General features: G+C 38.9%; 1 protein-coding gene across 1 annotated transcript in view; it reads right to left on the bottom strand.

Annotated features, from left to right (window-relative positions):
- Positions 1-5712: 5712 nt before the first annotated feature.
- Positions 5713-22582, bottom strand: part of LOC149245528 (uncharacterized) — a 532706-nt gene continuing 515836 nt past the window's right edge. The window contains exons 17-19 of the mRNA XM_089439077.1: positions 7002-7442; positions 6541-6768; positions 5713-6312 (exon numbers count right to left, since the gene is read on the bottom strand). Of these exons, the coding sequence (XP_089295203.1) occupies positions 6161-6312; positions 6541-6768; positions 7002-7442 (821 nt within the window). The 3' untranslated portion in view covers positions 5713-6160. The remainder of the gene's footprint in view (positions 6313-6540; positions 6769-7001; positions 7443-22582) is intronic.

The following is a 22582-nucleotide window of genomic DNA, read 5'->3' as shown; positions in this document are numbered from 1 at the left end:
GCATGTATCATTATTTTAATTTGGGGAATTAACACAATTTGAGTTTCATCTAGGTAATTTAGTGTAGGAAAGGTCCAAGCCTCATTAAAATTTTACCTCCAACATAAGTTGATTGAAGTAGACATCTTAGGGATCCTCTACTCCTCTATTGACTCCTCACTGTGAGATCCATATCATTGGGCGAGAGTGAGGTCTGAGGATTGAAGAGTTAAATTGTAATCTTGTTGTAGAGTTGTCTATTCCAAAAGCAATTATTGTAATCATTTCAAACAAGTGTTTTATTTTCATGTTTCAAGTCTAATTGCATATTGATGTCTTGGTTTGGCACTTCCTTTCTGTTACATTTCCAAGTTGATTAGTAATTTTTTGGGTTTTAGCAAGATATGTTTCACATGTTTCGATATATAAAGTCGATTATCTCAAAATCATTTTGTATCTTACATATCTTGTGCTAACAATTCTTATTTACATTTTAGGGTTACTTTGTTTTCTCTTTTGAGAGCATTGCATTTTACTTTGAGCAAATATATATTTAAATTATTGAGCAAATTCCTTATAAGGCACTGGTTTTATGGTTTTTAATCATATTAATGATTGGCATTGTTATTTCAAGTTTCTCACTTTATATTTGCCCATAAATCCTTAAAAGTAATCCATTTTCATTATAACGCTCTCCTAAAAACTCACATCTTTTAACTTAACTTTTCATTAGGGACCACCCCCCTTAGCTAACCTAGGAGGTGGCTCAAATGGAGAGAGTCGGGATTAGTGACAACCCCTTCTCTGAGTTCCCTGCCACTAACCACACCTTGTGGGGTTGAAGGCTTTTCTCACTGACTTGTAGGTAGGTGTAGGCGACAAGGTCAACAAGTCCCTTCTTAACTCATGTTGAAGAGCTGCCCACATCTCTTCCCATGAAGGTAGTCTTTCCCTGCTCAATATGCTTTGGACGAAGGCTTTCTATTCATCCGAGACTCCATTTAGGGCTATCCTCACCATCACAGTTGACAGAGGAGTGGACCCCACTACAACAAGCTAGTCTCTGGTGTCCTGAAGACATTGAATATAGGAGTTAACTCCTTCTCCCTTTTGCATCAAAGTCCACTGCAACTCCTGCTCTAAATACATCTTTTGTTGTTTGAAAGAGCCTTCATACAAAGAAAACAAGGCTTCCCACATCTTTCGGGTTGTATCTTTGTCCTGCAAGTGTGAGACCACACGATCTCGAACTCCATCGAGAATGAGCCTATTTTCTTGCCCCTACTCAGCCTTGTACTTCTTATTTTGATTGTTGTTAGCAGGAACAACTACAACACTTTTGACGTAGGTCTCGATATCATATTCCTCTAAAGTAACTAAGATTCTGGTCTTATGATATAGTTGGAAGCTTCGTCCAACCCGTGCTGATCTTCGAGCCCATGCAATGCCATCTCACCCAACTGTCGAACTGACTCCTCTAGTCACTGCTCAAAATTGCTCAGCTACTTAGTAATTGAGAAATTCGAACTTTCTAGCGAAAAGTTCTCCGAGGAGAAAATTCCCCTTCTATGTGTCTTCATTCTTTTCTAGCGGATTTCTACCCCAGCAGAAACTGCGCCCTCTAAGCATTGTGCTGAGGTTCTATGTCACTTCCTTTGCCTCTGCAAACTCACAAACTAGAAATTGTACCTCTGTCGTCTCCCCTCAGAGAGAGATTTCCTTAGATCTTCTTCCCAACAAGGACTGCGCAATCCCTTCAAGGGGATTTGAATCGCTGCCAAGTGTAGCTTTTGGCCTCACTGCTCAACACTGGATTTGCTCTTCTTGTTTCAAAATCAATGCACTGATACAATGTGAAAATTCCTAATCCTCAAGGAACCCCTACTGCAGCAAATCTGAACCTACTTCACCTACTTGATTTTTTAACATACATTATCAAGTTATTCTTCTGAATATTGGAGAAAATTACTTCTGTAGCCTACACTAATTAAATGTTTGATCTTATGAAACACAAAACAAAGAAAAGAACAAGATACATAGGACACACTTATTTTTGGACACAATAGTCCCTAAAAAACCCAATGCGGGAAAATCAATGCAGCAACTCTAACGGTTTATTATTATGTAAGAGAAATAGCTTAATACAAAAATCCAGGATGCTCATCTAGTAATTCTTTACAAAAAAAAATATTGGAAAAAAGGCCAGTGAAATGATCTCACCCTATCACTGGAGAAAGAGTGACTGATCCTCGGCTCTGGGAGGCTTTGCGTCACCCTCTGATGGCCTCTGTGTCAAACTGCATCACCATAGGCAACTTCTGCATCACCCCTACTGGGTATTACATTGCCTCTCTACTCTGGGTCTTCTGTTGGCTGAGAATTCGATTTTCTTGCCTCCAGTCTCACACCCTGGCTCCCGATGACTACAAAGCGAATTCCCTCCGCAAAATTTTGAATTCCCCTCACTGATTGCGGTGGCCCTATACGTCAGCACTGCGTAGGTCAGTGTCAGCCTTCCTCTGGACGTCTTTCTGTCCTCTCTCTACATTATATTCTCCGGAAAGTCCTTCTCCTAGATTCTCACCGCCCCTCTGCTGCGGAATGATCACTTAATTCGAATTTCTCAGCTTCCTAGCCCCAAAAATCGAACTCTAGATCAATTCGTTCTCTCCATGCTTGTTTATAAATGAACCCCAAGCCTCCATCTTATACTTTTCCTGTTGAGCCTTCAACGATCGAGATTAGGTCTCTAATCAACGGTTAAAATTAAAGCATGACTTGATCCACCTTCTATATCATTCTCACCCATATTTTGATTAATACCTATTAATATTTTAATTTCCCTAAGTTTAGACTTAGGAACTCCATTAAAAATATTAATTATTATAATAAAATATAATCTGGGTAGAATTTCACCAAACAGTTTTTGGGTTCTTTAGAACTCATGTGCCTTAGCCTCTCCATCAATTTTCAAGGCTATATCACTTTTGATGCTACCAAAAACTGACAGAATCATCAAAGGAACAACAACAAATATAATTTTTTGAAGTTAATTTGAGCCTCTATAGATTGTTTTTCATTTCATGATTGTGGTAGCTTGCATGAATTAGAATATGAAGATTGATATAAGGACTAGTTTAAAGGTTGCTTGGAGGGCCTTAATCTCTATTCCTTTAAGGTATTTGGAACATACTTCGGCCTTCCTTGATAGAGCATCACTGAGTTTTGTTCAAAAACCAAAGAAAGGTTGCTTGAAGAGTAATAACCAATTTTGATTAGTAGTTGTTCAAGGTATGTCCCATTACACGTATTGAAAATTATTCTAGGGTTTACAAATTTGTTTGAAGTATTGGTTTTGTGGCATTGCAAAAGCATATTTGACTTGTTGAGGCCAAATCCATGGTTAAGTCTGAGCTAAGGAACTTAGTGTGAGATCAAGACTAGATCTGTCTCTACCCTCATAATTGCAATGGTACAAGTCTATTCGAGGGTTGTAATAGACATCACAATAAATTGGTTATTACTTGAGGACAATCTTCAAAGCATTTAAGAGGTATTAAGAAGTCTAAATTGAAACAGACAAGGAGGTTGTATTAGGGAAGAACTAAGTATTTACAATCAAAAGATTTGAAGACATCTATGCTTTAACAAATTTCACAGTGGCACTCTTTGCATCAACATACATCTTCAGGTACAACAGCGCCACACTTGCATACATCTTTAGATACAATATTGAGGTATGAAAGCTATTGTGTTTTGATTGAAGGCAGTGCATGTTAACACTATACGAGGGAAAATTTGTAGTTGATATGTTTTGACTTATCATTATTGGTTAATCAACTTTCAAGTGGTTTATTGAATATATTTGTTAGTGGGTCATTGTCCTTGGTATGGGAGCCCATAATTTATTTCTCTATTTCATATTTTCAGGGAGGTTGGGTGGTGTAAGGCAAGATAGTGAAGTCTTCTTCAAGTTGTAGCCTGAAAAAACTTCAAGGTGGCAAGGTGGTGTTCGGGCAAGTTGGAACTTGCAAGGTGTTGAGGCAACATATCAATTGTAGCTAATGAAACTAGGGTGTTAAGCATCCTTCAAGTTGGAGCTAGTAAAACCAACATGCAGGAGCATCCTTTTAGGAGTTGGAGTTTAAGTATTTTTGTACTCATAAATAATAGAAAAATGTTTAGTGGTTTTTCTCCCAGAAAGATTTCCTCTTTAAAAAGTTTCATATGTATTGTTTTTCTAATGTGTTGATAATTTATGTTTGAACTAATGTTAATACTCTAAAATTAATAATTGATTAATTGTAGGAGAAATACTCATTCGCCCCCCTCTCAGTATTTCCTACAATTCTTAATACAATTATTATAAATATTAAGTGAAACAAACAATATTATGTTTTAACATGTTAACATTACCCAACCACAATTATATCATGTTGTCTTGTAATGCATCTCACTATTGTCAATATAACTATTGTAAATATTAACATAAACTAATAATCTTTGTATTTTTCTTTTCCTGGTATATAATAGTTTTTGTAATACCACCCAGCCAGCCAGTAAGGTTCTGGTTGCTTTCCCAGTTCAGTAAAGTGGTCCCCAGTCAGGCTCTAGAGAGCATATATCAATCAAGCTTAGGACGAGTCATCTACGACAACAGTACAACTAGCTCCCTCCCTTGAACCAAGTACGAGCGCTAGCCCATTCCATCAGTTTTCTTAAGCCTATTCATTCAATGGGTGTAGGGAAGGAGGTTTTATTCCAATATCGCGAATAGCTGAGCGGGTAAGTAGCATCAGACGGATGTGGCATGAAAGCCAGCATATGAGGAGGGTTCTAAAAGAGGTAATGTAGGATGGAAGAATCGGGTGTGGATCCCAGCCGAATAGGGGCAGAAGCAATGGAGAGTTAGAAAAAGGAGGAGGAAGCCTTAGGTAGGATAGGATTAGGAGTCGAAATCGCTTGGAAGGGAATTACCCTTTCTTTGTGGTTGGAGGAACTATTATTTGTTACATATTATATTATTTTAAAATATTTATTAGATATTATAAAAAATTAAATGTATTGTAATGCATCTCACTATTGGGCCTGGAGTATGCCCTGAAACTGCATCTCCCTGGCTAAAAACTCGTCTTCCTTGGAGGTAAGGAAATATGTTAACACCCCAAGATCCAAAGGCATCTAGAAGGAGTGAAAGCCTTCCTCCTTACGGACCATCAGCGGGTTTCGAGGTGGTGTGGTTTTCCTCGAATAACGGTGATGAGTCAACCTGCATTCGCGAATAATAGCTAGAGATAGTTGTCCTCATTGCCAGTTTGACAACCAAGTTATGATAGATTTTCCTACCTATGAAGAATGCATCTCACTATTCTCAATATAACTATGGTACTTATTAACATAAACTAATAATATTCAACTTTGCATGTATTATGATAAAATAACAATCCCTGCCATTACAATAAGTAGGTTGCCTTGACAAGGTTCAAATGACCAACAACACATAGAAGTGTCATCTTCAGTGTAATTAGTGTGTGTCCAGTTATCTAACTGCATATGATACATTCATGTTTTCTTAGACCCGTCAATGAAATCAAACAATATTTCATTCTTTATATTTCCTCTTGGTGGAGTTTGTAACGGAGCATACTCCCAGCATTTCCTTCAATACTAAAGAAAATCTGTATTCATGACCAAGGAACTTAGAATCTTCAATTTTGAAATCCTTACACAACATTCACAAGAACCTGCAAGACCTAAGGAAGCATCCAATTCATCTTCAAGGAAGGATACAAGCCATTCATAATCATCACATAATCATTCGTGTTATCCGTGCTTCATTCAACAGAAAATATGTTTTTCCCAATTCTCAAAATACTAGTATTCATGCTTGGTTTCTATCTTTGACCTCCATGTAACACAGTATGAGATTCCAAATGTAAAAAAGAACAATGCGTGTCATTCTAGCTTCAAACTTTCAATTCTGTGAGAGGAATATGTAAAATAGAAGAGTGAAAGCAAGATGCCCCGCCAAGGGATGATGTTGTCACGTGTTAGAGATCCAAAAAGAAATGGAGATTAAGACGCTCTGCCACACAGACTGAATGAGGAGGTCACCTGAAAAGGTAAGCTAGATGCAGAACCTGATGAAGCGCCAAATGTGGTCGCACCAAATCCCAGAGAATTATTGTAAATGTGCTATAAGACAATGAGGCTGAAAAGGATATGCAGCAGAAGCTTGAACAAAGGTAGGTATTGTTGGACCAAATGGATACGCCTGTGCTGGCTGAGAAAATATATTTCCTGCCACAGGCTGTTGGGTTGCAATACTTGGACCTGAAAAATACAACTGTCAAACTATTAGAAATTAGGGCATAAATTACAAGCAAAACCCAGGAAAAAACAACCACATTCTCTCGACCATTTTGTCCTGATGATGGGTATTGTTTTCGACTCGAAATATTGATTAAAAAATGGAAACTATGGATCATGTTCTGTCTCACTCTCTTCAAAAAGCACATTCTTACGAATAGCATCACTAGTAATTAAATCTGTGTCGTGTACCTATATGTCCCAATTGATAATCCTCCCATCTTAATTCTTCATGACTTTTTTCTTTGTACTGTGGCATAGCACATATGGATATAAGTTTCCCTGGTGCCTCACCAGAAATACCACTCCCTTTCTCATCTGTACTTTTGTACGGTACCACTCCACTACCTCCATGCTGTCCTCCAGTGGATATTTGTCCAAATTGTGGCCTGCCAAATGTTGGAGTCATAGACTGACCTCCTGTAGAGTGTATAGGAACAAAATGTAATAATCCGTACAAGAGACAGACACTGTAAGAACAAACATACGGCACAACATGATCGAGTATCTATGTCTTATCTAATGTTGGTCTACCTTATTAGATCGGAAGAAAACAACAAACTGAATAAGAAATATGAGCTATTTGAACATTCAAAATTCTAAACCGAATAAATTGATGCTTATACAAAATTTGCTCAGGAAAAGCGTCTGACCAAATAGAGGTGGAGTACCTCCAAATGTTGTGCTGCTCCCAAATGCTGGAGTATATGCCGAACTGAATGCCAGAGCTAATGGAAAAAAAGCAAGAGTGCTTCCAAAACCTGGAGTATATGCCGGACCAAATGCCAGAGCTATTGGAAAAAAGGCAACAGTGTTTCCAAAACCCAATAACGGAGTACATGAAGCCCCCACAGATGGAGTACTTGAAAACCCAAACACTGGGGTGTTAGAAGCAACAAATGCAGGGGTTATGGTGCCACATGCTGGTGTTGAAGGGCATCCAAATACAGGTGTGCCCGGTGCACTGAAAGCAAATGGACTGGTAGCACCAAAAGGTTGACTCCCAAAAGCTTGTTGCATCTGACAAAAATTACTCCCAAAAGGACTAGATTGAGCAGGCCCTGGTGATCCAGATACTCCAAATGTGGAAGTTCCTGCATTTAAAAAGAGACAGTCAAGCAAATGCACAATGCCAAATACACTAATTATTAGTTCAAAGTTTTCATTTCTAGGTAATCATCCTGTAATTAACTTGAATCTCAATCACCAAAGGTTTGCAATTGAGATCGTGTTTTTGTCACCATTAATACCCCATCATATTTGATAAGCTGTTCTGTAATGGACTTTACTGGTCTCTCTCCCACCACAGAGTCTCCAAATCATTTATGGTTTAGGCATGGCCTCACATCAGATCATTTGATCTGAACTCAGCTCTGGTAACTTGCAGCAGTGCTGTTGCTGGAGATAAGGAGAATGTCTGTCCATACAAAGAGAAGAATGTCTAGGATTTGGAATGCTCTGATAATCCCTTCGGCACACAAGGCCTTAGCCTGGGTTTGGATTCTACTAACTTCTATACACCCAGTCTTTGAAAGTGCCACAAAGGTTCCAGTTAGCAAGATCAAAACCTTTGACTCCCTCTATACTGGCACAAATAAAGCTGCAAAATATTTCTTGAGGTCCTGATGCACTCGCAAATGGAACCCTGCAGGATGAGTTCTAGACAAGAGTGGCAACTATAATCTTATAAATTTGAAATCTAGCAACCTAAGCCATTGGCTTGGCTTGCCATTTTTCTAGATGTGACGACACAAGGGTTGCAATCCCACCTCTGCCCTCTTCATGTGACACAAACAGAGGTAAAACAGGCCACTTTGGGCCATATATAACTCAAAACATTATTGAACAGAAATCCATAATTTTTCACTTCCTGTCAATGCAAGATTTCAAGAGTCTGAAGCACAGTGCTAATCTTGTCCTTTTCTTCCAAAATGTCCTCAATAGACTCATTCAAAATGAAAGGGCATGAGCTAAGTGTTGTTGAAAATGCTCCTAGAGGTCTAAAATATTGTTCCCTGTTTGAGACACTGAAACAGAGAGAAAACGTCATCAAAACATTTTGGGTCAATTTTCGATTTTCCAGAAACGACATTTTGAAATCCAGAAAGGTCAGTGCCGAGTCTCAGTCCTCAACCAAAATCTTTCATGATTCTCAAAAATACTTTGGCCACCAGTAATAATGCGTTGAGACAAAAAAATACAAAAAAGGGAAAAAAAGACCTAAAATTACCTACACTGTCCCTAATCCTAAAAGTGAACCTCAAAACTAAATTAGTGTCCTACAGCTAGGATATTTACTTCAAGATTTGAAACTTGAAGCTTGGAGGCTTCCCAATTTTGCGAAGGTTGAACATGATGATGTCAAATATTTTCAACAAGGAGTCATTTTTGATGATATCTAATTGTAATTTTTAATGAAGTTTTGAACATTCAATATGATAGTAGGCCACTGTTTGCAATTTGTACGTATTCATTAGTGTAAATTTTAATTGTGGTTGTACACTTTGAATTTGCATAGTACAATTCAGTGATTAATAATACTAGATAGTAGTAATGATTTGTGAAAATTCCTTGAAATTGCAGTAACTGGAAATTTGTTCGTTTAACTGATTAATAATGCAGTTTATTTGTTAAGAATAACGAATAAATCACACTGAAGTTCTTCACAATAAAATTACGCTGCAGAAAATAAATTGGAACTGAGAAAATAAATGCACATACATACACAATAAAAATGACACCAATATTTTTGGACAGAAGTCCTTGGAAAAACCCAACTAAGAAAATCGGTGCAACATATTAGGGTTTATTTTATTATGTCTTCAGCAAGGATTGAGAGTATAATATCTAGATGCCAAAACACTGGCAATCCTCCGGCTATAATATCTCTACTGCCTACCTGGCAAGATCCACGCCAAAACTAGCTCCCTCAGCCACCCATTGAAGCTCCTCCTCCTCGCCTTGCACATGCATTGTGCAACTCTGCACAAAAGCCACTCCAGGATAAATAACTGCTAATGAAAATGAGTTGTTGTCTCCTAGAAAATTACTCTGATCACCTTCGGAAATTATTCCTTGTAATTTGGAGCCCAATCTCCCTCTGAAACAGCCAAATCGAATTGCTCTTCTTGCCCCCCTTACGCAGGTTTCTCTAGCATTTGCGCAACTACTGGAATAGCTGACAACCTATAGAGAATTTCCTCTGGAAATTCTCTCCCATGATCCTTCTGCTGACCTTCAAGCTGACTCTGCCTTTTGAGCTTTGCTGCTGAGCTGAATCACTATTGCTCCTGCAAATCAAACTCTCTCTGGAGTTTCTGCATCTTCCTCTTGTGTTCAAGTGTATTCTCTTCATCCCCATCGACTTTTTCTCATAATCTCTCGTTGGTTCACCAACGACTATTGATTAAATCCTCATCAACAGCTAAAGATCATCTAAACTCAATTTGTGTGAGTTTCTAGAGCTTTCTCACCTTTCCTTAATTAATTCCTATTAATTAACCAATTTTCCTAAGTTAGACTTTGGAAAATTTTAAATGATGGCTAATTAATTTAATTAAGGCGTTTCACAAGCTTATCTCGCGAAACCTTTTCTGGGTTTTGAAGATCTCGTGGTCCTTAGTCTCTTAGACACAAATCGAAACTAGAAAATTTGTCCGATGCTACAAAAACTAATGTGATCATCTGCATTGGTATATGTTTAGACTTCTAAATTTAGTTAATGAATGGTAATATGATTTTTTAATCTCTAGTGCCCTTTTTGCATATATTTGTGTCTGTATTGTTTCATATCCATTCAACATACCCCCTGCACCTGTTTTGTATCTATTTCCATTTTTGTTTCTATGCAACTGAGCAAAACACGTCTTTATCTATTTGCTAAAACAAAACATCATCAATTTGACAAAAAAGAAATGAGGGTTTGAAATATGCTTAACATACCTTCAAATGGGCACAACAATCTAGTCTCAAGTATCCATGAAGCTTGTAGATGATATTTAGACCATAGATGCAAATGCCAAATGCACTAAAAGCAACTCATAAATAGTGCCAAATCAGCTCCAAGGTTGCCCTAGATCAATTATCTCCACCACAACTATACAATCTCCAAATCCTCACAACTGATCAATGAGAAACGTGTGAAGCAAACAAATGGAGGGGAGTCATTATATAGTGATAAATTTGGGTTTGGGAGGAGCTACCGTTTTTTCCTTTTTTTGGTCATTATTGTGTGCAAGTGAGGCCAATTTTTAGAAGGTCAATTCTGTCCTGAACTGACTATTTCAAATCAGATGGTTCAGATAACACTGAACATCAATTCCAATTCCACAGCTAGTTCAAGGGATTTGGCTTGTGAACCACTTTGGATTTGTGAGTTTTGGTCAATTTGGCAATTCTAACTACTTTGACTAAAATTATCATTTTTGAAAATGTTTGTAATATTACCTCAAAGAACCAATAAATACAACAGAGTTCAAGATAGTTACATCATATAGAATAAAAGGGAACCAAGAAAGTCTTGTTCCACAAAAGCTCGAAAGACCATCATATGGGCCCAGGCTGTGAAAATTCGGTGACCCCGAATCCTATTGCAGCGACTAATAATGTTTCTTCTATATGTTAAATTAATGAACCAAATTACGACAAATAGCAAAACATATACACTGCAGTCTTCACAAACCAAATACTGCAGAAGGAATAAAAACACTGGAAGAATAGATGCATACACAATATTACACCATTATTTTTGGACCAATGTCTTTGGAAAAACCCAACTTGGGAAAACCGGTGCAACAACTGAGGGTTTTATTATTATTCATTAGTAAATATTAATACAAATCTATGGAAGCTCAAATCTAGCTTTCCATACAGAGAAAATCACTGACAGAAGTCTAGTGAGAAAACTCTCACTTCCACCGGTGATTTGACACTAGCCTTAGCTCAAGATGAGCTGCTCCTTACTGCCTCTATGAAAATTCCTCAACAGGAACCCCTATTGCAGCAATTGATAATATTAATCCTATCTGTTAAATTCCTTTAAACAAATTACTTGCAGTTTTCTACGGCAAATATCGTAATACATACACTGCAACGTTCACTTAGTTAAATTATAAGCGGAAACAAGAGATTGAGCAAGAGAGAAAATACAACACAATGGACACCATTATTTTTGGACAAATGTCCTGAAAAAACCCAATGCGGGAAAATCAATGCAGCAGATCTGAGGGTTTTATATTATTAAGCAGTAGCAAATTCTGAATACATCTCTTAATACCTCTCAAGTTATTCAATTACAGAGAGAGAAATACTGGCAGAAAGATTTGTGATATTACCTCACACAATCACTAGAAATCCTGACTGATCCAGCCCCTAGTTTTTATGGCTGCCTCTGCATAGTATCTGCGTCAGTGCAACGTCAACCTCTCTGGGGACAACGTCAATCCTCTAGCTGGTTGATTTGCTGCCCAGGAGATTCGATTTCCGCCTTATGGTCTCACACCCAGGCTCTTGGCTTTTGAAACTTGATTTCCCTTTGCAAATTTCGGACTCCCTCTTGGCTTTTGCACTGCCTTTGCATCAACCCCTCTAGCTCAACGTTGCCACTGCTGGATTACTCTCTGCCTCTCTCTGCTGATGATACTCCAGCTGAGAAAATCACTCTCTCTGGATGCTATCCCTGCCCCTCAACTGCAAGAAATCTCCTCAATCGAATTTCCTCCTGAGAACTTCTCACTTCAAAAATTCGATCTCTTGATCTCTCGATGTGTTTTCCAAATGACCCTCAAGCTTCCTTAATAATCTTCTCATTGACATTCAACAGCCCAGATTAAAAGTTAATCAATGGCTAAGATTCTTTTAGCTTGATTCTCGTCTTCTTCTAGAAGTTACACCCACAATTAGATTAATACCCATTAATATTTTTAATTTCGTAAGTTTAGACTTAGGGACCCAGTAAAAAATATTAATTATTTTAATAAAATTGTTTTTGGGTGGAATTTCCCAAAATGCTTTATGGGTTCTTTGGAATACATGTGCCCAAGCCTCCCTGCAAAATTTGAGGCCTAGAGCACATCTGATGCTACTCCAAATCAACACTCCCTCTTAGCAAGGAATGTGCTCTAGCAATATACTGCTGTTGCATACTTCTCTGACTCTGAAGCATCGTCCTCTGCGCTGCTGATGTCTGACATGCTATCCACCAACTACTGCACTGCTGGTGGAATTTTCCAAAATGCTTTCTGGGTTCTTTGGAATACATGTTCCCAAGCTTCGCTGCAAAATTTGAGGCCTAGAGCACATCCGATGCTACCCCAAATCAACACTCCGTCTTAGCAAGGAATGTGCTCTAGCAATATACTGTTGCTGCATACTTCTCAGACTCTAAAGCATCGTCCTCCGTGTTGCTAATGTCTGACATGCTGTCTACCAACTACTGTGTTGCTGTTGTACCTGTACTGCTGCCTTTGACACTACCACTGCCAATGCTACATTTGTACTACAACTCCCTCTCAAATGCTGCATCTGCTGTCTAGCACTTCCATTGCTAACACTGCATCCGTATTGCAACTCAGTTGCTGAGACAAGCAACTAAAAAACATCCAAAATTACTTAATTAACTGTGTTCAGTAGGATACCATGTGAATGATGGAGCCTGACTGCTGCTAGTCTCTACGCTAACCCTCTGGATCTACTATGCTACTGCTGACCTCTGCTTTGTGCCATCTGGACTGCTTCCAACTCTGCTATGCGCTTCTCAGACTATAGCGCTCCTAGCCACTGCAAGTGTCTCCCCGACACCCCTCGGCACCAACCAGCACTAGTCCATCCTGCTACTCTTGACTTGGGGTCTCATAGCAAGGTATTGATCCAAGAGGTAGACTCCTAAAGTATCCTGCCCATCTATAGCTCGTTTGAACTACAACTCCAAGTCAGAGCACCTCCCTCATGGAGGTATCTCAACTGTCATGGCGAACTCCTCTTCTTCGATCTTCGTGAGCGCAACCTTTAGATCATGTTTCTCATCCTTGTCCTTCTTCTTGAGAGGACACTGGGTAGTGTACTAACCCATCTCACTACATCTGAAACACTTGATCTTCAAGACGTCCTTCTTACATCTTCGCTGCTCCTGATGTCTCTTCGATGTAAGGGTTGCATTATCATCCTCCTCCTTGGGCGCCGACCCACTGCTACTGCTGCTTCCGTCAAGTTTTACCTTGACCAGGGTTCTCCTCATCTCCTCTTGTTTTAGAGCTGGCCACAATCCCAATTAGGCAATGTTGCTCTGCCCAAGATACTCTAGACAAAGACTTGCCACTGATCTGAGACAGAATTGAGGGCCAGTCTAACCAACTGTGAATCCTGAGGTGTATGCCCCATAGCAGAAAAATCATCACGGGTTTCCTTCAGCTTCTTGAGGAATGGATCCACACGCTCTCCCTTCTTCATCTTAGTAGATTTCAACTTCTGCTCCAAGTACATCTTCCACTGCTCGGAAGATCCCTAATATAATGTCGCCAAAGCATCCCACATTTCCTTAGCAGTTGCTTTGCTAGCAACGTGGCACACCACGTGATCTTTGACTCCATCCAGGATCATCCTCTTGGCCTTCGCCATCTCAGCTTTGTACTTCTTTAGCGGATCTGCATCCGCAGGGAAAACCACCACGCTGTCAAAGTATTTCTTGAGGGCATGCTCATCTAGAAGGAATAACATTCTAGCCTTCCAGATGACATAGTTGGATGCTTCGTCTAACCTATCTTGATCTCTTAAGCCACTGGTTGCCGTTTTTGCCAAAAACGTCGAAAATCTCCTCTCTGCTTCTCACTGCTGCTACTTAGCCAATGAGAAAACGAACTTCTCGACGGGAAGTCTGCTGAGGAAAAGTTCCCTCAAAGTGCTTCTCTACTGACGTTTTTCTGCCCAGTAATCTGCCTGCTGAAAATCTGCGTCCCACCAGCTCTCTCACGTTGATGCTTCAGCGTTGCTCCCTCTACACTTGCAAAAATTCAAACTGGAAGTCCTTCTCTCCGTCGACTCACTCGGAGAGAGACTGCCTCGAAAATCTTCACTCTTGACTTGGAACTGCATCAGCGTTTTGGGTTTTCAAACTACTGCGTCCTGCAACTTTTTCGAACCCCCTTCTTCTGCTCAGTGTTGGATCTACCAGCTATGCTCTTCTTGCTTCACCTGCACCTCTGATACCATGTGAAAATTCCTCAACAGGAACCCCTATTGCAACAACTGATGATATTACTCCATTTGTTAAATTCCTTTAAACAAATTACTTGCAGTTTTCTACGGCAAATATTGTAAGACACACACTACAATGTTCACTTAATTAAATTATAAGTGGAAACAAGAGACTGAGCAAGAGAGAAAATACAACACAATGGACACCATTATTTTTGGACAAATGTCCCCGAAAAACCCAATGCAGGAAAACCGGTGCAACAAATCTAAGGGTTTTATATTATTAAGCAGTAGCAAATTCTGAATACATACCTAAATACCTCTCAGGTTATTTAGTTACAGAGAGAGAAATATTGGCAGAAATATTTGTGATATTACCTCATGCTATCACTGGAAATCCTGACTAATCCAACCCTTGATTGATTGCCCCCGGTGTTTTTGGCCGCCTTTGTGCAGTATCTGCGTCAACCTGATTTCAATCTCTCTGGGGACAGCGCCAATCCTCTGGCTGGTCGATTTTCTGCCCAAGAGATTCGATTTCTGCCTCCCAGTCTCACGCCTCGGCTCTTGGCTTCTGAAACTCGAATTCCCTCTGCAAAATTCGAACTCCCTCTTGGATTTTATATTGCCTTTGCGTCATCCCCTCTGGCTCAACGCTACCACTGTTGGATTACTCTCTGCTTCTTTGTTGATGATTCTACAGCTGAGAAAATCACTCTCTCTCTAGATGCTATCCCTGCCCCTCAACTGAAAGAAATCTCCTCAATCGAACTTCCTCCTAAGAACTTCTCACTTTAGAAATTCAATCTCTTGATCTCTCGGTGTGTTTTTTGTGAAAATTTCTATCCTCAAGGAACCCCTACTGCGGCAAAAACTGAATTTACTTCTCCTACTTGATTTTAATATACATTATCAAGTTATTTTCTGAATACTAAATTAAATTACTTCTGTAGCCTACACTACTTTAAATTTGATCACATGAAACAGAAAACTGAGCAAAGAACAAGATACATAGGACACAATTATTTTTGGACAAAATAGTCCCCGGAAAAAAACCAATGCTGGAAAGCCGATGCAGCAACTCTGAGGGTTTTATATTATTAAGCACTAGTTCTGAATACAATGCTAGTTGCCCTCCTGGCAATCTAGTGACAGAGAAAATATAATGGCGGAAAACTGAGTGAGTTTTACCTCACTTTACTCAGCAGATTCCGACTGATCCGACAACAAAACTGACTAACCCTGGACATCTCTCATTGGCCTTGTGTAGGCCCTGCATCAGCCTTACATCTCTGCGTCAGCCCTGTGTTGTCTCTTCTACCTTCTGCATCAACCCTCCTGGCTGTTCCGACAGTTCTGGCTTTCTGAGTGAGGGCAACTCCTACTTCTGAGTTGGCACTTCTGGCTCTGTGTCAGGCTTGCATGGGCCCAGATTGGCCTAGCGTCAGTCCTCTTAGCTAAGTTGCAGGAAACGTGGCCCTAGGGGTCGTTTCCCCAGGGGAAACGAAACGAAACGCGTTTCCCCGTACCGTACGGCCTGGAAACGCGTTTCCGGCCATACGGCCACGTTTCCCGAAACGGAAACGTGGCCATACGGCCGGAAACGCGTTTCCAGGCCGTACGGGCCACGTTTCCCCAAAAAAATAGTTGTTTTTTAATTTGTTTTTAAATTTTTTTAGGGTTTCCATGATGTTCTAGAATTTAGGGATATGCAATTCATGGTAATGTTAAATTCTTAAAGTAAAAGTGATATTCTCCTTTATTTTTCATTTTCATCCTTTTACTTAAATTTTTAACATTACCATGAAATGACTCAGGATGTTTGAGAGTGGTTTCACCCTCATTGGATTTCATATGGAGAAAGTAGAATTTTAGATCTCACTCAAAATCCAACAGACTTCTTTGTTTTTCAGGATTTCAGGATTGGAGGGATTGCAATGTTTCCATTGGATTTTATCATGTACTAGGGTATGGAACTTGTATTTAATCAAGAGAACCAAGCCCTCTATGCAAGGGAAACTCCCAATAATCAAGATCATGTAGGGTACTAGGGTGTGAAACATGTATTTAATCAAGTCAGCACTAAGGTCGTTCGACTATGTAGGAGGAGACTCCCAATACAATAGTGGTCCTTCTAAAGAATGGGATGTGGATGCAGAAAATCTTGATTTGGATCTCTCTCTTGCAGGCTTATAGTCTTTATTGTACTTGCAACCTCATATATTAATATAAATAAAGGCTGATTTTGAGATTTGGATATATAATAAAGGTTGCTTTTGGACATTTGATATTTTTATTTTCATTATGTGATCATTCATGAGTAAATGTGATGTAAATTAAATCGTAATGTTTAAGTGTAATAAATTATAATGTATCATTTATGCTTTATGATTGCACATATATATATATATATATATATATATTTAAATATTTTATATATATATATATATATATATATTCGCGTTTCCCCGTTTCCAAAATTTGGGGAGGTCGCGTTTCGTATCGCTTCCCGTTTCGGAAACTCGTACCCGTTTCCCCGTTTCGTGCAACTTAGCCTCTTAGTTGTTGCACTGCCTTCACTAATGTTTCTTCGTCCAGTGCTCCTAAACTATCCCTACCCTTAGTGGCAGAATGATCACTTAGTTCGAAATCTCAGCTTCCTAGCCCCATAAATCGAACTCCAGATCAATTCGTTCTCTTTGTGTGTCTTTCTAAATGAACCCCAAGCCTCCTTCTTATACTTTTCTCATTGAGACTTCAATTGTTGAGATTAAGTCTTTAATCAACGACTAAGATTAAAACTTGACTTGATCTGCTTTCTAGAACATTCTCACCCATATTTTGATTAATACCCATTAATACTTTAATTTTTCTAAGTTTAGATTTAAGAACCCCATTAAAAATAGTAATTATTTTAATAAAATACAATCTGGGTGGAATTTCACCAAACGATTTATGGGTTCTTTAGAACTCATGTGCCTTAACTTCTCCACCAATTTTCATGGCTAGAGCACATCTGATGCTACCAAAAACTAACATTTTCCAAATGACTCTCAAGCTTCCTTAAATAATCTTCTCGTTGACATCAACGACCCAAATTAAAAGCTAATCAATGGCTAAGATCATTTTAGCTTGATCCTTGTCTTTTTCTGGAAGTTACACCCATAATTAGATTAATACCCATTGATATTTTTAATTCTGTAAGTTTAGACTTAGGGACCCATTAAAAAATATTAATTATTTCAATCAAATTATTTCTGGGTGGAATTTCCCAAAACATTTCTGGGTTCTTTGGAATACATGTGGCCAAGAGGCCTAGAGCACATCTAACGCTGCCCTAATTCAACAACCTCTCCGTCACCCTATGCAGATCTGCGTCACCCAGCTCAGACCAACATTTCTCTCACTCTGTTGATTAACTGCTACTCTGGAAACTCAATGTTCTTGGCTTCCGGGCTCTTGCTCTGGCTCTTGCCATTGAATCTCGACTTCCCCTTAGCAAAATACGGATCGCCCTCGAAAGCTTTGCACTGCGTCTCTGCACTGCATCAACCTCTATGGAGTACGCTGTCTCTTTGCTATGCACTCACTGGACTGGAAAAACTTCCTTCTGGCCTTACTGTTCCTGCCCCTCTCTCACTGCTTCGAAACTACTGAATCACCTTCGACAACACACAACTGCTACTCTGGAGTTCGATTTCCCATCAATATCGAATTCCTTGCTACTCAAGTGTGTTCTCCAACCCCCATCGAATATCTTCTTATAATCTCTAGTCGAGGTTTCAACGACCAAGATTAAAAAAAGATTAGTTATTTTAATTAAGTCGTCTCTAGGTGGAATTTCCAAAAATGATTTCTGGGTTTTGGAGAATACATGTATTCTAGCCTCTCCACAAAGTTGTGTGGCTAGAACACATCTGATGCTACAAAAACTAACATAGGCCCCACAGAGAGGGTTCAACATCACGCTAACAACAAATTGGTGAATGTGAAAAAGTAGAGCTAACTCCCACCTTAAACTCCACAAACCCCCAAGAGAAAGGGGATGACTAACCTCATTGAAAGTAACTTTATATTGACATTTCTGCAAAAAAAAAAACAATTGCAACTAAACAAATTGAGCACCAAAGTACATTATGATTTATGCAACTAACAATATCCCATGGCCTGAGAAATGGCCTCTCCAAAAATTTGCATAGGGATTTCTATGTGAAAACTTACAAGTTTCTATCCATTGTTCCAATGTGAAATTACCAAAGAATCTATTTCCATCATAGTTTTTTTCCCATAAAAAGCTAAAAATCAAGCTTGGAATGCCTCGCTACTTTGTTTTAAGTCAAGTCTAGTGGCAGAATACTAAAATCCCTCTATTGGTATGGGCTTTCAACCACCAAGTTCCCAAAGCATTGCTCAATATCAACAATCATTCTTCAAAATAATATGCCTTGATTTAGTGTTTTCAGTTTGTAGGCAGATTAGTGGGACCCACTAGATGTGGAGGTAAATATTGAAGTTAAGTTCCTTTTTTCATTAACAAATAATGCCTTTTATTGACGGCTAATCATAGGGATTGGATGAACAATTGTAAATAGTGTAAATAAATAATAAGAGAAAACGGAGAGTGATCGGGAGATGAAACTCAAGGGTCACGCCATCATGTATATATCTATGAACAACCTAAATGAATGAAAACAATCTCATTTGAGGAGATACCTCCTGGCTTGACATGGTATCAGAGCCAACACTATTTTTAGCAACCTTGCCCTTGTAACTCCCTTTCTGCCTATTTGCCTATTCTGCCTATGTTCTGCCCATATTGCAAAACTGACACCTCTGACTGTACTGTGGTGCGATGAGTGCATATTTGGTGATATCACATAGGTTAACAACAATGTTGGCTCCCCACATCTCCAGAGGTATAACATTCTATTCATTTAAAACGCTTCCACTGCCATTGTGGTTCTGAGTCTCACTGTTTTTCAACGCTGTTTTCAATTTTTTCATTATCAATGGCGAATAGCATGCTATGGTCTCCAGTTACCTACAATATTGGTCTTGGCCTGCACTTCTATTAATGCTGCTCCAATTATTTTGAAAACTGCCCTCTCCACGCCATCCTTTTTCCTTGCTTTCGCTATTCTCTGGGCGTTCAAGACTGGACTGTTTCTTGGTTATTTTCTGTTTGTTGCCTCATACACAGCATTCACATTTCTCACTGCTTGTTTGCAGTGTTCCATTGCCTCCTTTTGTCGCACAGATTGTCTGGGCAGCGCGACAACGCTCAGACCGGGGGCTGTCACCCTGATCCCCGATCTTTCTGTTTAAGCTGTCTCCCGACACCCTATTTAAAAGAAAATTTCCCAACAGTTAGTTCGAGTGATCCATGTCAAACTAATCTTGACCGTCGATGAGGATCAAAATCCCTTTTAATCTCATCCGTCGAAATTTTAAATGCATTTTAATATATTAAAAAATTAAAACTTTGCATTTATTTTCTCAAAACTTTGACTTACTATTATTTTATTTTATTTTTTAATTTTTAATTTATTTTTTTAGATTTTATTTCTTTTATATTTTTAGATATTTTTTTTTTATTTTTAATATTTTTTTTATTTTATTTTTTTAATTGTTTTCATTTTTTTTATTGTTTTTTTTTTTGGATCCTCGAACTTAGCCCTTTGGAAAAATCACCTAGGACCTAGCACTTAGGAGGGGATTAAAACATTTTCTAACCCTCAAGGCACTTTATATCATGATTTTACAATTTTACATCTCAAGGGGGAAAACCAATTTGACATAGACCCTCATAGACCACCCAGTTCTGTGACACAAATATAATCTAGCAGATCAAGCAATTTGTAATAACCTAACCAAATAGTTAGAGATATTTCCAAATTACTTTTACATAGACTCCAAGCACACTAGGATTCCCCTAAGATTCTAATGACAAAATCCATTCCGGCTTTGGGGTTAGGCTAAAGGAAAATTCTGCCGATCATGAATCAGCGAGACGAAAAACCTTCTGGAACGTAGATTATCACTAGAAAATTAGGTTTGCCTAGCAAATTTACATACATGACTTAGATCTGCTAAGACTATTAACAATTTACACATGTAGACTGGGTTTACAACATAACATGATCGGGCTGATGATGATGGTCGAATGGCACAGACACGTCGATCAAGCGCTATCCCTTTTGTGAAAAAGGGGGTGTACTGCTATGGGTAGTTGACACGTAGTGGTCAACACATCTATTTTTCAATTCCTTATTTTACTTCCGCAATGTATTTTTAATTGTGAAGAATGCATCGGTGAATTATTTGCTATTTGTCATAAACAAATAAATTTCTAATCAATTAGGAGAATAATTTCCAGTTCATGCATTCGTAGAAATTTCACAATTTAACTAGTACAACTTTTGATGGGTCAATGAAACACTCTTGAACACGCTTGACCAAGCTATGCTCTGTTAATCGAATACAATCTATTTTGATTTCCACAAAGCTAGACCATCACAGTTCTTGGGGAAGACCACAGTCTCAAATCATCAACCAACATATATTTTATCTCTTTGGTTGCTGCAAAAGAGTGGATGCCCATGACCCACTTCGTTTTGACTGTACATTAAGAACTAACATATGGAATAACACAACAAGACTATCTATGTCCTATCTAATGGTATCCAACCATATTAGACTAGAAGCAAACAAGAAATTGAATCACAAATATAAAATTTCAATCACTAACAAGAGCATTCAAAATTTATAACCCAAAACAAATAAGAGCTTGTAGAAAATTTGCTCCCAAAATGCAAGCTCTGACAAAAAAGAGATGAAGCGCATCCAAACATTTTGCAATTCCCAAATGTTGGAGTAGATGTTGTGCCAAATGCTAGAAGTGGTTGACCAAAAGTTACAATGTTTCCAAAAACAAATGGAGGAGTATTTGAAGTCAAAACGGCTGGAGTACTGGAAGTCACAAACACTGGAGTACTAGAAGCACCGAAGGCAGATACACTTGTTGCACGCAATGTAGAGGTTGCGGTACCAAACATCAATGTCAAAGTGGATCCAAACGCAGATGCGTTAGTTGCACCAGAAGCAGGTGGACTGATTACGCCCGAAGGGGATTGTCAAATGTTGGTTGTGCACCATGTTACCTACCACCTGTGGGTAGTGTATATAGGAGAATTTTTTTCTCCTAGATGGTCCTCAACCGGCAGCAAGCAACCCCTTGCAACCACCAGATAGCTCGATGTGCCATTATCTCTGCCACCTAAGCCAGCCATGTGGTCCCTCGCCCACTTGTTATGATTGTGTGTTTGAAGGTGGGCCTCCCAACCTCAAAGGTATGGATTTTCAAGGCATTCTAAATGTGCACAATATTTTCTATTTTTCCTTTTTATTTCTTTTGAAAAATATGTTTCATATTACAAAGAGAAAATGTACATATTTGTCAATTTGTCAATTTTATTTTGCAGTTTCATTTACATTATCATCACAATTCATGGCGACTTCAAGTTCAACCATTCATGAGGAAGAGGAAGTGGAACATGAAATTGAATCTTCCCCTAAAGTTGATCCAAGGTCACCACTTTGGAAATATGTAACTATTGTTGGGAAGATCCAAGGAGGGGGATCATTGGCATGGGTTTGCAGTGAGTGTAAAAAGAAGTATAAGGGATCATACACACGGGTCAAAGCACATTTACTTGGGTTAAAAGGCAATGGGGTTCGAATATGCAATGGCCCACCTAAAGAGAATGGGACAGATGGAAATAGTTTAAGCAGGGGGATCATTGGCATGGGTTTGCAGTGAGTGTAAAAAGAAGTATAAGGGATCATACACACGAGTCAAAGCACATTTACTTGGGTTAAAAGGCAATGGGGTTCGAATATGCAATGGCCCACCTAAAGAGAATGGGACAGATGGAAATGGTTTAAGCAAGGAAAAACTTAAAAAATACCAGAAAGAACAAGACGGGGCGAATGCTAAAGCAAATGAGGCAAATCCTGCCTCTCAATTAAAACACCCAACAAGGTT

This window comes from Pinus tabuliformis, chromosome 7 (genome assembly GCF_031772625.1).
Source record: "Pinus tabuliformis cultivar Carrire ecotype Pingquan chromosome 7, CPIR1, whole genome shotgun sequence".
Classification (NCBI taxonomy): domain Eukaryota; kingdom Viridiplantae; phylum Streptophyta; class Pinopsida; order Pinales; family Pinaceae; genus Pinus; species Pinus tabuliformis.
This window is presented reverse-complemented; position numbering and strand designations above follow the sequence as displayed.